The sequence below is a fragment of the Seriola aureovittata genome, chromosome 6, assembly GCF_021018895.1.
Source record: "Seriola aureovittata isolate HTS-2021-v1 ecotype China chromosome 6, ASM2101889v1, whole genome shotgun sequence".
Classification (NCBI taxonomy): Eukaryota; Metazoa; Chordata; class Actinopteri; order Carangiformes; family Carangidae; genus Seriola; species Seriola aureovittata.
In genome coordinates this window covers 24,696,141-24,709,485 of record NC_079369.1, presented here as the reverse complement: position 1 = coordinate 24,709,485, position 13,345 = coordinate 24,696,141, and the positions used below count along the sequence as shown (strand labels likewise).

At 45.8% G+C, this 13,345-nt stretch overlaps 1 protein-coding gene across 7 annotated transcripts in view; it reads left to right on the top strand.

Moving 5' to 3' along the window:
• The window catches only part of pde4dip (phosphodiesterase 4D interacting protein), a 101,956-nt gene that overhangs the window by 62,859 nt on the left and 25,752 nt on the right, over window positions 1-13,345 (top strand). For 2 of the 7 annotated variants that reach the window (XM_056377573.1, XM_056377572.1), the window contains exons 1-12: window positions 273-4,634; window positions 7,712-7,849; window positions 8,013-8,132; window positions 8,390-8,482; window positions 8,598-8,807; window positions 8,906-9,064; window positions 9,326-9,421; window positions 9,623-9,760; window positions 9,956-10,135; window positions 10,268-10,462; window positions 10,545-10,799; window positions 10,911-11,076. In XM_056377573.1, the coding sequence (XP_056233548.1) occupies window positions 3,336-4,634; window positions 7,712-7,849; window positions 8,013-8,132; window positions 8,390-8,482; window positions 8,598-8,807; window positions 8,906-9,064; window positions 9,326-9,421; window positions 9,623-9,760; window positions 9,956-10,135; window positions 10,268-10,462; window positions 10,545-10,799; window positions 10,911-11,076 (3,049 nt within the window). In that variant the 5' untranslated portion in view covers window positions 273-3,335. Of the gene's footprint in view, window positions 1-272; window positions 4,635-7,711; window positions 7,850-8,012; window positions 8,133-8,389; window positions 8,483-8,597; window positions 8,808-8,905; window positions 9,065-9,325; window positions 9,422-9,622; window positions 9,761-9,955; window positions 10,136-10,267; window positions 10,463-10,544; window positions 10,800-10,910; window positions 11,077-13,345 lie in introns of those variants that run through there. The other 5 variants (XM_056377574.1, XM_056377575.1, XM_056377578.1 and 2 more) reach the window with 3 other exon arrangements.

Sequence of the window (13,345 nt, the reverse complement as noted above, 5' to 3'; positions counted from 1 at the left end):
CTGCCCTCTCATTACCCCCGCGTCTGATGTGTTGCTCCTTCTAATATAAGGTCAGCGATCAGAGACTCGGGGTCAGTGCTCAGTCAGCTCACATGTACAGTACAGTCCTGCTAATTTAGCCTCAGTTCCCTCACTGACGCCAGTTACAATTATAATCAGCTCTCTGTCTGCCGGCTGCTCCACACAGACTCGTTTCATGGGACGGCTGCAGCCTCCACAGAGTAGATCAGTTGTTTACTTGGCAAAGCAACAAGTGAGACATTTAAGGGGGGGGGGGGGTATCAGTGGAGACACCTCTTCTGTCTACGTCCACATCAATCCCCCCGCTGTCACACTCTGGTATTTCTGCCACTTTGAGGAAAGTAAACATTGGGTGCAGTCTGTCAGCAGTGTTTGGCACTTCATCTCTGATTAGGATTAATTGATTTTTGATTGCGTGCCTCATTCCAGCCGATCAGTGTTTTGCTATCGTGTCTCCAGGGGCTTGTAGGGGGTGACGAATGTGGACACAGTCCGGGTCCACACACACACACACACACACAGATAGACAGAGAGAGGAAAACAAATCACATATGAGACCTTTCATGTCAACAACACACCCAGCCTGCTGCGATAATAAAAGATGGATGAACACCAGTGTATCTGTGAGTCTGTGGGAAAAAGCTCCAGAGAGTGTCTGTTGGAAGTGACATCAGCTTTTTAAGAGCACAGTCCTGCTGCTGCTCGACGAGGGCGACGTGTGATTCACTGACACTAATTCCAGGGAAATGAGAGCCTGCTCCCCTCCCACCCCCCTCCTCTGTGTGACATGCATGCGAGGGCTGCACGGGGCCCCAGGGCCCCTGGGAAAGGCATGAACTCATTCCACGCTGACAATTTAGAGAATTTAATGAACCTGATGGAAAACACTCAGAACTGTTTTTTTTCCTGTAGTTCACACCCTGTACACAGACAAAGAGAGTTACACTGACACAAAGCAGCTTCACGGAAATAGAGAGATTGTTATATTTTGAATTTAACCAGTCCTCACAAAATGTTTTGACACTAAGGAAATATTAATCAGCTGTTTCTGCCCACTGAATATCAGCAATTTGATGAGAATTAAGCAGACACAATATACATTACAGGTACATATATACAGTATATACAGTACACACCTGTGACCAACAAGTATCCAATGCAAATGTACAAAACAAATTAAATTAGAAAAAAGAAAAGAAAAGAAAAAAGAAAAAAAGGTTTCATTCAATTAAATCTAGGGATGATAAAAGTTGTTTTAAAAAAAAAACCTTATTAAACTGATCATTTTGAAACTGATTTTCAGACCTAATTTGTGTCTTAAAGTCACAACCCATGTGGCAAATGTAAATGTAGATACTAATAATAACAACTTATATTTATATAGCACTTTTCAAAACAGAGTTGCAAAGTGCTGTGCATACCCAAAAACAAAACAAAGCAATAAAAGACACAGATAAGAGAGGCAATTAGGAAGACAAGTATAACAGGGACAATTACAAATACGCGTGTTAAAACGATTAAATCAATAAAAGAAACAAAAGAAAATAAAAGTAAAAGTAAAAACCAAAGATAAAAGCATTGAAATCAAGAATTAAACGCTGCTTACAAGTATGTTTAGTAAATTGGGGCAACGACTCAGCAGCTCCACCGACAAACCTGCTGTCACTCCCAAAATGACTGATGGGTCCTTTAATTTGTTCAGTTCAGAATGATTTTGTTTGTTTTCATAGAAAATAGTCAGTGAGTGACCTGTCAAAGGGCAGGGCTCAGAGACCCTCCTGTTCCCAGTAAAATGGTTCAGTCGAGGCGACTGCAAGAGGTCTCACTCCTACAGTGATATCAGCAACCGGAAATTTAAATCTAAAAATTATCTTTATTTAAAAAAAAAAAAAATGATTAGAAACCTGAGCGTGTTCTCAATAAAGTTCCACAGTAGTTTACAAGATGGGCATCACCCACTGTTAAATGTCCAATGACAACATGTTCACGTCACGCTTTAGTTTCAACTACAAATATTAAGACCTCATAAATATAAGACCTCATGGGTCATAATGAACCATAATAGAAATAAGACTACATTTGGCATCCATATATTCTGTGTGTTTCATACACTTTTGTCCTCTTTTAAGGATTGCTGATTTCAATGAATCATTGGGATAATTAATAAGAAAGTTAATAACACTTTTACACACTTATGGTGACTTAAATGATCAAACCTATTAGACCGTTTTTATGGTTTTAGACACATGATATTTGCTGCTTGAGCTGCTTTCAGTGGATCCTTGTAGTCCAATCACTTGGAGTTAAAAGTTAAAACTGCACTATTGTGGGAGTGAGGCATCTTCTCGCACGTAGAGGATCTTGGTTTCTGTCAACGTTGCCTCGTTGTCTGAAAGCGGGTGGACGTCTGACAGCCTCTCCCTCCATCCTCCGCTGGTGAAGCCGCCGCCGGTGGACAGAGACCGGGGCGGAGACACGGACACATTCCGGTGAATCTACAAACATCCGAACCGTCGACGAGTAAAAAGCGGCTGTTGTGTTTTTTTCCGTGTTCGTGTCGGATTGTAACGGGGGAGCAGCAGCTGCTGCGGGGAGATGCTGTCATGTAAATAGACGTCATTGATTTAAAAGCCTGGAAGTAAAGCGGTGACATCAGCTGCTGATCGTTTCTGCACCGGAATCACTGAAGACAAAAACGACTGGGATTTTTTTTTTAAAAAAAACAAAAACGGGATCGAACTGGCAACACATGCCCACAGTGTTACCACCAAGGAAGTGAAAATGTAACCCGTGACAGAGAGATCCTCTCACATCCGCTCTGCGGGGAAATCTGTTTCACTGCTGATCGCGATGAAATGTCAGTGTGAACCGACGAGATTTGCTTCTTCATCTGATCTCCATCATCAACTGACCCAGTTTTACTTCTTCTGATCAAAGCTGAATATTCTCTGCAGTGATTCATTGCATCATCAAATCTCACTTTATGCCCAGATATCAGTTTAAGGCAATTTAATTAAAGCCTCCAAAATGTGCAGCAGAAATAAACGTGCATATCTTAAACGTTTAATTTGAATTTAACCTCAAATTTAAGATTAAAGCATCACTGTGCAAAACCTGTAATGACAAGGAACTGCGAACTGTTGGACTACACCTGTGCAAAAATCCAACCAAAGAAATCACCGCTTTAAAGTTACTCTGACCAGCTGTGATTTCATCCTCCAGCCTAAAGAAACTCACACCTCTTACATGCTACCAAAGACTTTTAAAGCGCCCCTGTGTCACTGAGAGATACTCTGCTACCACGTGCTGTTGTGATGCTGGACGTGGTGAAGATGAAGGAGGCCTGCAGGATCTGCGCCCGCGAGCTCTGCGGCAACCAACGCCGATGGATTTTCCACCCGGCGGCCAAGCTCAACCTGCAGGTGCTGCTGTCCCACGCTCTGGGCCACGAGCTGACCCGGGACGGCCGCGGGGAGTTCGCCTGCTCCAAGTGCACCTTTATGCTGGACCGCATGTACCGCTTCGACACGGTGATCGCCCGAGTGGAGGCCCTGTCTCTGGAGCGCCTCCACAAGCTGCTGCTAGAGAAAGATCGGCTGAGGCAGTGCATCGGAGGCCTGTACCGGAAGAACAATGCAGAGGATGGGAACGCGGCTCCGGCCGGGTCCAGTGTGGAGGTTGTTGGGACAGAGGTGGGGTCTGAAGACTCCCCTGTGGTGGATCTGTCAGCCCTGCAGGATGTGAGATACTCTGATATGATCCAGGATGATCTGACTTACTCTGTGTATGAATCATGGGCTGATAAGGAAGACCCCGCCCTGGACCAGCACCACCAACACCACCAACACCACCATGTCCACCACTGCCCAGGAGGAGACTCCCTTTCTGGCCAGAAGCCAAGGAGGTGCAGGGGTTGTGCGGCCCTCCGTGTAGCAGATTCTGACTACGAGGCGGTGTGTAAGGTGCCTCGCAGGGTTGGGCGAAGGAGCACGTCCTGCGGCCCGTCTACTCGCTACTCAGCCAGTGCTCAGGGGGTGGAGGACCCCACCAGAGCCTCTGGAGGGTCTGAAGCTACAACCATTGCCTTTGAGTCCCCTTCAGCTGATTTGGACACTGATAAGACCATGTGTGACCAGACGAGTCCCAGCCCAGCGTCTTCTGTAGAATCTCTGGACACCGCCGTGGACATGAGTTGTCCTCCTGCAAATCACAAAGAGAGGGAAGAAACTGAACCAGAGAAAGATCCAGAGGATGCTCCAGTGAGAAGGGAAACTCCATGGGACAAACCCCCAAGCGAGATCTCCCTCTCTGGGGTTGAGATGATGCTGAGCCTCCTGAGGGGCTGGGAGTACCGGCCAGTGAAGCCTCGAAGGGGCAGCAAACTCCCAGTTCTGGTCAAAGCCAAGCTGGAACAAGGCCTTTCGCTGGCCCTGTCCATCCCGCTGAGGTCACCCAGTGGGGGGGCAGCAGACATTGAACTGTACCACCCCCACCAGCCTATACCGGAGGTGGTGACCCCGTGTCCACAGCAGGACCTGCAGGTGGAGCTGGCAGAGATGGAGGAGCAGTGGCTGGATGATTATGTTCAGTGCAGGCCTTTCCGCTTCCAGCAGGTAGTTGACCAGCCGCAGTGCAGCTGCGGTCGTGCTGCTCAGACTGTAGAAACAGCTGTAAATACCAAGTCTGAGGAAACTTAACGATGTCATTGGGGCTAACCTCAGTTTAAGACTAAAGATTTTAACAGAAACTCTGCATTACAAACCTGAGGTGTGGAGGCTGAAAGATGTGTTTTTTAACCAGAACACAAAAAAAGGGGAAAAACGGGTGAAGAAAAATTAATCAGGCAAAAATTGTTATATTGCTATATAAATCTAAATTACAGTGCAAAAAACCTGTAGTAATTCTTGATGATTTAAAGTGACACTGATCTTAACTCGTTATGACGTTATCAGAAGCAACACAAAGGCACAAATTTCACATTTACAGCACAGCAGAATCTGACGTAGGCTCAGTCCACACCACAACCACTTCTTAAGAAGGTCGACCAACTGATTCCCTGCTTGTGTGCGTCTGCCGTCCAGACTCGAAGCAGTTCAAACCTCCCTGGATTTTCTGTCTTACTCATCTCCTTCACCGCTGACAAAGCTGAACACACTCAGCCTAGCGTCTTGATTACCCTCTCGAGGGGGGGGGGCATAAATACCCTTCCTCATTGGTATCCTAGCAACGCTTCCGTTTCCATGGGAACAGTCTCCAAGCGCTGCAGCGGTCAGCCCCTCGTGTGAAGGCTCTGCCCTGAGTCTGATCCAGCTTCATAACTAGTCTATTGTTATGTTAATGATTAGTTTGAATGTGGCTGACTGTGCCAGGAGCGGAGCTCGGCTCTGTCACAGTCTATTACAAGGAAATATACCAGCATGTACAATGGACCTCTCACTGGTATGAAAGTTACACTCATGCCATTCATACTCTGAGAAAGACTCAACAGTGTTTAAAAGCAGATTCTTGACTTTTCTCTGACTGCTGACCCCAGGTCTGTTTCGTGATTTGGCAACAGTAGAAAATTAGTGTGTGTAATTAGTCTGCACTGTGGCAAGGCAATTTGTTTGTATAGCACATTATCATACACAGGTCATAAATGTGCTTGAAAGAAAATAAAAGATGCATAAAAATAGAGTTTAGAAACATAATAAGAAAACTACGGTGGCCCTGAGAGCTCAACGCACTGCAGAAAAAACACATGCAAAGAGAGTGATGAACCTGGCTGGGACGCATTTGTTGTTCAATGCTTTTAACTTCAAAAGTCTCAATTAAGCATTGAACAACAAGTGAGTCCCAGCCAGGTTCATCAGAGAGAGAGAGAGAGACGGCTGCTGCAGTTAGACTACGCCTTCATGGTACGCGCTCTACCAGGTGTTAAGTTGCAGTGCGCTGAGCTCTCCGGGCCACCGTAGAAAACGATATGAAAACACTGATTATAAAACAGATTATATCTAATTAAAGTGTGATGACAGGTTAATTGCATGTCATCTCCTGCTCATCTACTGCTTGAGCTCACGTTAAGTTCATACTACAGTGGTCGACATCAACACTATAAAACACAACAAGTTGTATCTGCATGAATGTAGAGTTTTAGTTTTAGTTTATTTATTTATTTGATAGAGACAATGCAATGCAACATAGTTTCAAAACAGGGCGTGAAACTAATGTGTTGCACAAAGAGTTTATAGCTGTTGCTAATTCTCGACTCCTGTCCCTGGTTGGGCTTTTACCTGTATAATGTAATTAAAACAGACAACAGCAAAAACATAATATAATATCCTACAATTAGCTACAAATATACAGATGTACAGTCTAAAAAGAGACAACAACAGCACAACGAGCTACAAACAGTCAATTAACAATATGTAGTTACCTAGAAATGAGTGCAGCTCTGCTTTGCTTTCAGCAGCAGTTAACCTTTGTTGCAAAGCAGGTTATATCTGGAGTTAATCTGATTTCAGTCGATGATGTTCCAGAGTCGACAGGACTTTATGGAGGAAGCTGATATCCAAGCTGTCCAAATTTAGTTTCACCATTCGTTGCCATTCACCACGCTCCTAGTTACTCGGTTACTGTCTTGTCTATGGATATATCTGGAGAGAGACTCTGGGGCTGAACTATTGATACATTCATAAAGTAATTTGAGAAAGCAAAGATGAATAAAGCTCTCAAAACTAATTAGATTGTATCTTTTCAGGACGTGACGGTGATGTGATGCCATCGGACAGGCTTTTTGTCCATTTGCTCTTGATTGATTTTACAGGCCCCACCGTTTTTATTAATGATGTCCTTGAAAGGCTGTAAATTCTGAGCAAGGAAACTAATGACAGGGAAAAGACTGTTCCGCTGGTGCACGTCCAGACCAGTCCTCCAGATAAGCACACACTCCAACAAATGGGGAGAATCAAATTTCCAGTAATGCATGAATATTTCCTCGGGTAGTTTTCTCAAGGGAAATCATCTCAAATCAACAACTGCTTTCTATGCTGTGTAAAGTGGCCGAACTCATCTCCTGATTTCCTCTTAAAAACCCAAATACATGAGCTGGAATTACTAAGTTAAAAACTTTCTCTATTTCCTTATAATTAGCGCTAAATTGCCCAAAACCTTTCAGGACACTAACGAGGGGATTATTTGGAAGTTATGGGATCCATAAAATAAAACATTAGCTCTTATTTCTTTTATACGTCTCCTTCGCTGCTCGTTAATTTGACCCTCTGAGGTTCTGGGATCGCGGCTGAAACAGCTGTAGAAGAGGCTGCACATTCGACTAATAACGTCCCATAGGGCCAGACTTACATCATGTCGTTACATGGGTCCCATAAAAACAAAAACAAGGAAGTCAACAGCACGCTGCCGTGGCAACAGCCGCTTCCCCAGGAAGTCATCCAACAGTGAGCTGACATCACTTTCCACTTTCACACAATCGTCCACACAGACAGCTGCGAGGACGACACACTGTGTATCTGTGTATCTGCAGCTGCAACTGTAAACCACTGATTAATCCGCCAACTGTTGTTTCGATTAGTCATTTCATTGTTTTGGCTTTTTGATCAAAATTTTTCCAAACTTTTATTTAAGGATTTTGCCAAAACCCCTGTATAATTTACCTGCACTGACATGACGCGACCCCTCCTGTGTGTTGCAGCGGCTGATTGACGAGCAGCAGGGTCAGCTGAGTCACTATGAGAGTGCTGCAGGCCAGTGTGTCGGTGAACTGCAGAAGGCCCAGGACCAGGTCCGCTCGCTGCAGGCCAAGATCCGAGAGAGTGAGACCAGGAACCAGGTACAAACACATCAGCCCCCCCCCCTTCCACCCACAGTCTTAAACGTCATCCATCTGCATCTTTTGAATCAAAGCAGAACAATTGAATCCAGATTTAGTGTGTCAAGTGTGTGTTTCAAGTGTGTTTGTGTATGTGTGTGTGTGTGTGTGTGTGTGTGTGTAGAAGCTGCAGGAGCACCTCGGTGAGATGGAGCTGGAACTGCGGTCGACCCGAGAGGAAGCCCAGCGGCAGGAGCGAAACATCCAGAACATCAGTGATAACGTCAGCTCCAAGGAGGCAGAGGTAGAGAGGGGTGGATGGATGGATGGGTTGATAAGGAGATAAGAGAGGAGGGGCGGATAAAGGAGGTCAAGGAGGAACCAGAGACAGGAAGGAATAAATTTAGACATGGGATGAAAAGATCGAACACAGCAGGGAACGGAAGGAAACTGGAGGAGGACTGAAATCTGAAAATTAAAAGGATGCACAGTTTCAGACTTGAACAGTGGTGTGTGTGTGTGTGTGTGTGTGTGTGTGTGTGTGTGTGTGTGCGCGCGCAGGCTTCAGAGCTGTACAGTGTGATTGAGGAGCAGAACAAGATGCTGTGTTCGCTCAAAGAGCTCGCCAACCGCAACCAGCTGCAGCAGCTGCAGGTTTGTCCTCCACAACTGACAAGGTCTGACTCCTAAGTGGAGCTCTCTCACATCGCTCACAACTTGATTTCTCTGTCCTCTCCTCTTCCTCCCTCTCGGGGGGTTCCTCCCGCAGGTGTCAGGGGCGGAGAGTCTTCGAGGTCAGGGTGAAGTTCTGGCTTTGCAGGCCTCTCTCTTCCAGGCTCAGCTGGAGCTGCAGGCCGGCCAGCGGGCGCAGCGGCAGGCGGCCAGAGCGCAGGAGGACCTGAGCCGCGCCCTGCAGAGGCTGGAGAACGATCTGCAGGGGGCGCTGCAGCACAGGAGGGAGACGGAGAGGCACAACCAGGTGAGAGAAGCAAAGGATCGCCATCTCTCCGCTCGGCTCTTCGTACCTCTATGCTGACGTGTATGTGATGTTGGTGTGTGTTTGTGTGTGACGTTCAGGAGCTGCAGCTGGCTCTGGAGAACGCTCGATCGGCCATGCAAGAGAGAGAGGAGCAGCTGAGAATGGATGAGGAAGAGAAAGAGAGGGAGAAGGAGGAGAGAGAGAAGACCATCAGGGAGCTGAAGACGTCGCTGCAGACCAAAGAACAGCTGGTGGAGGTCAGACTCACTCCAACACACCGCGTACAGTAAACACAGATCTACACCAAACATCTATTAGTTTTGTCACATCACAGGCACACAAACCACAAATCCAAACATGCTGCAAACATAGCTGAGAGTGGAGCAAGCTGCAGTTCCTCTAATCACCTCTAGATGCTCCGAGAAAACTCAACTCAGACTCACTTTGAGATCCCTGCTCCTCGTGTCAGCCTGTCTCATTTAGCCGAGTAAATCTGGATTTTTCTGTCGTCCAATCAGGACTACTGTGAGCTGCTGGAGGATCCGAAGGAGAAGAGAGACTCTCTGCTTCAGAAACTCCGCCAGCGCATCAAGGAGCGAGACCGAGCTCTGGAGGTAAAACAAACACACGCGCCCACGGACACTTCAGCTGTTGTTCAGTAACGTATATTGATGAACATTTTACTTTTATTGTGTTGAATAATAATGTTTTTTGTTTTTTTTTGCCACACTTTGTTGACCTGATAGCTGAGATTGATTACCAGCCGTCCGAACCAAAACTGTGATGATTGACACTTTTTTTTGGTCGTTCTGCAGCGAGCGGTGGATGAAAAGTTCCGCTGTGTGGAGGAGAAAGAGGGGGAGACTCGTCGGCTTCAGCTGCTGCTCAGAGAGAAGGAGAGAGACCTGGAGAGGCAGCGCTGCATCCTGGCCAACAACGAGGAGACCATCACTGTAAGAGCACACGCACACACACACACACACACACACACACACACACACACACACACACACACACTAATATATTATGACTGATAATACAACCAATTAACCTCCTAGATCTGTTGACTGCTCCTAACACTCACTCTGTGTGTGTGTGTGTGTGTGTGTGTGTGTGTGTGTGTGTGTGTGTGTGTGTGTGTGTGTCAGAGCCTGGAGGTGCTGGTGCGAGGGAAAGCTCTGGAGCTGGAGCAGGTGGGCGACGCCTGGAAGAACATTCAGCGTCAGCAGCAGGAGAGCGAGGAGAGGCAGAGCCGCGTGCTGAGAGAGAGGGACGCCATCATCAGCCAGCTGCAGGCGGCGCTGTACACTCGCTCACAGGAGGCACAGGTACAGAGGGGGCGGGAACAAACGGGAAGTACATTAACTAAAACATTAATATCAGTTATAAGTTAATCATATCATCAGCCAGTGATGTGGGAGTATATCTCTGCATGTTTCTTCTTCTTCTCTCGGCTGCAGGATCTGCGCTGCTCTCTGCTGGCTCAGATCCAGACAGCTCCCAGCGACGTCCTGGAGGAGCTGAAAATCCGCCTCCAGCTCAAAGACCGCCTCTTCCAGGAAGTGCTCGCCGACCGGACCCGTCAGTCCCAGGAGCACCAGGACCAGGTCCAGGGTCTGCTCACAGCCATCAGCTCCAGGGACCAGTACATTCAGGTAGAGCAGAGGAGCTCAGTACAAACACTTAGACTCAGTAAAATAGTCACATATAGAAGAAATGACGATACTCTCCCACCAGGACTCTGCGGGCCGCCTCAGTGAGGTGATGACCGAGCAGACGTCCAGGCTCCAGGAGCTCCGCAGACAGCTGAGCTCTGGTCTCGGATCTAAGGTCGACTCTGGAACAGACTCGGCCGTGGAGCTCCAGGCGGTGCAGGAGGAGCTGCGTCTGGCCCTGAGGAGGGAGAAGGAGAACCAGGAGCTGAGCAGGAGTCAGGCCGCCAGGCTGGACTCCCTGAGCAGGACGCTGCATGTGAAGGAGGAGCTCATCAGGGTCAGTGAGAGAGAGGGATCACCTACACTACAGTATAATGGCCAACATTGATAAGTCCAGACTCATGTCCCTGTGTGTGTGTCTGTGTGTGCGTGTTCCTGTGTACTACAGGACTTCCAGAGGCAGATAGTGGATCCTTCAGGCCTCCCACTGGTCGAGCGACTGACCCAGGAGGTTCAGGAGCTTAGGGAGAGCCTGGTCCAGCAGGAAGGTCTCCCAGCCAGAGGCCCCATCCTGGGCCGCGACAGGCCCAACAGCAGGCAGCCTGAGTTTGGAGGTGGGCATCAGAGAAGCATGGGACAGTATCTGTAACAGCGACTCCCCCAGCAGCCAGGAGCGGCGACTGTGCTGTGGGGGGGGGGGGTCCGGGTGGAGTGACTCACTGTGTTGGTGGTCTTTGAGCTAATTTACCATAAGTTTAACCCATGGGACTTTGTGGTGAAAATACTAACACTCAACGTTTTTTATTGTAACCAGTGGTGGAAGTGACGTTTGTCTTCTAAACTCTTCTCAAGATTATGCTTCTTAACACTGATGAAAGAAGTGTGTGCTTCATTAATGAGACAGTCAGTTTTCATGAGATTATTCGACTCTTCTATACAGGACGGGAGCGGGATTTATTCTTTTATCTGGGCTGCCCTACGGTTCAATCTCCTCTCAGCCTTGACAAACTTAGAAGCACAAAGTCTCACATTTTATCTGTGCAAACTATTTTAGGATCCCAACATCATCACTGACATATTTTCTAACAGGAGTGCTGATGAGTAAAAGAAATTCTAAAAAAAAAAAAAAAAAAAGTAAATTGGTTTGGTATAATTCAGATTTTTTGATAATAAACTCTAAAGAGGCACTTTGCAGAAGAGACCAGGATCATGACTGTAATCAAAGGATAAGGCTTGTTGAGGGGTTCAGCCTTGAAGGAAGCATCAACCTACAACAACAACAACAACAACAACGTGATGGAGGCGCTAAAATGATAATAGAATAAAAAGTACACACAAAAAAATGAAATATTAATAATTCATTTCTTGATATCAATCAAAATGCAATTAGTTAAACTGGATTTTAGTCTGAAAAGTGAAGAATTAGTTTTGTTTTTTCATTAATTTTGAAAATTAACATTTTCAGTCATTTCTTGTTCAGCTCCTCAGTCCGGGCGTCGTCCTGATTGACGGTCGGTTTAACCAGGAAGTGGCTGAAAATATTTTATTGAATAGCCTTGTTAATGTCTCAGTTCAGTTATTGTGACTTTGCACAATTTATGTTTTATATTTTGTCTTAAGGTCTATTTTGTATTATCAGTCATAATATATTAGTGTGTGTGTGTGTGTGGGTGTGTGTGTGTGTATGTGGGTGTGTATGTGGGTGTGGGTGCCTCTGCATGATCAGCAACATGAATGAGCCTGTTTCTGAACGCTGTAAAATGTTTGGCAGTTGAACGCAGCACACCTTTTTGTTTTACTGACCGATATGAAAATAGAAGCAGAGTCCACCTTGTTTTTATTGTTTTGATGCTGTGTACCTTGTTTACAGCTCGCATGTTTCAAATGTACATTTGCTTCTGTGACTTTATGAGACTCTGTGCAATTCACCAACCATCAGTTCCGTTATTCTGTGGTTCAATATTAATGAATATTAATACAATATAAAAGTCAATAGTCACACTGGAGCACAGTAAGTATGAATGTTTTTTCTTCTTCTTCCCATAAAACAGAAGAATGTAAAAAAAGGAAAAAAAAGTTTGTGTCTGCCTGAGAGGTTTTACCAACATTAAAACAAAGTTCATCCACATTTGTTGCTTTGCAGAGTACAGTACACTAAATAAACATGTAGCATCCTGCATGTATGATTTTAGGAGGGTTTCATGGTTCGTACAGTTGAAATAACTGTTTACTTGTATATTTTCACACTGCCGCCAAGTTGTTTTATTACTGTCCCCCCTCTATAGTGACGTCTTTATGGAAAATCTTTCTCCACTCCATGAATGAACACATATATTTACAGGATCAAGTCACTGAAAACAAACTCTTAACATAATTAGTGTACACTCAGAGAGCACAGACTTCCATGGAAACCAGTGTCAAACAACATAAACTAAACTTCAGAGAGAAAAATACAAACTCTGAGTGAATGATCCAGATCTGCCCCAAAATTGAATGGGCTCTTCCCTGGTCCATGACCCACCCCTCCACCATGTTCAGTGCAAATCGGTTCAGTAGTGTTTTTTATAATCCTGCAGACAAACAAACAAACAGACAGACAGACAGACAGACAGACAGACAGACAGACAGACAGACAGAGGGGAAAACACAACCCTTCTCTCCTCGCCATGTGGATGTGTGTCTGACTGAAGCACCAAAACTACACAATTATGACATGACATACTTCACACTTCCCTCATGAGGTTATTTTTCAGTCTGCAGATTTACCAGAGCCAGAATGTTAGAGACAAGACGTTTTACTGGTCTCCTTAAGACTCGCATAATATTTATTCATTTAACATTGACCTTTAATTCATTATATTTGGTCTACATATGGTTACATAT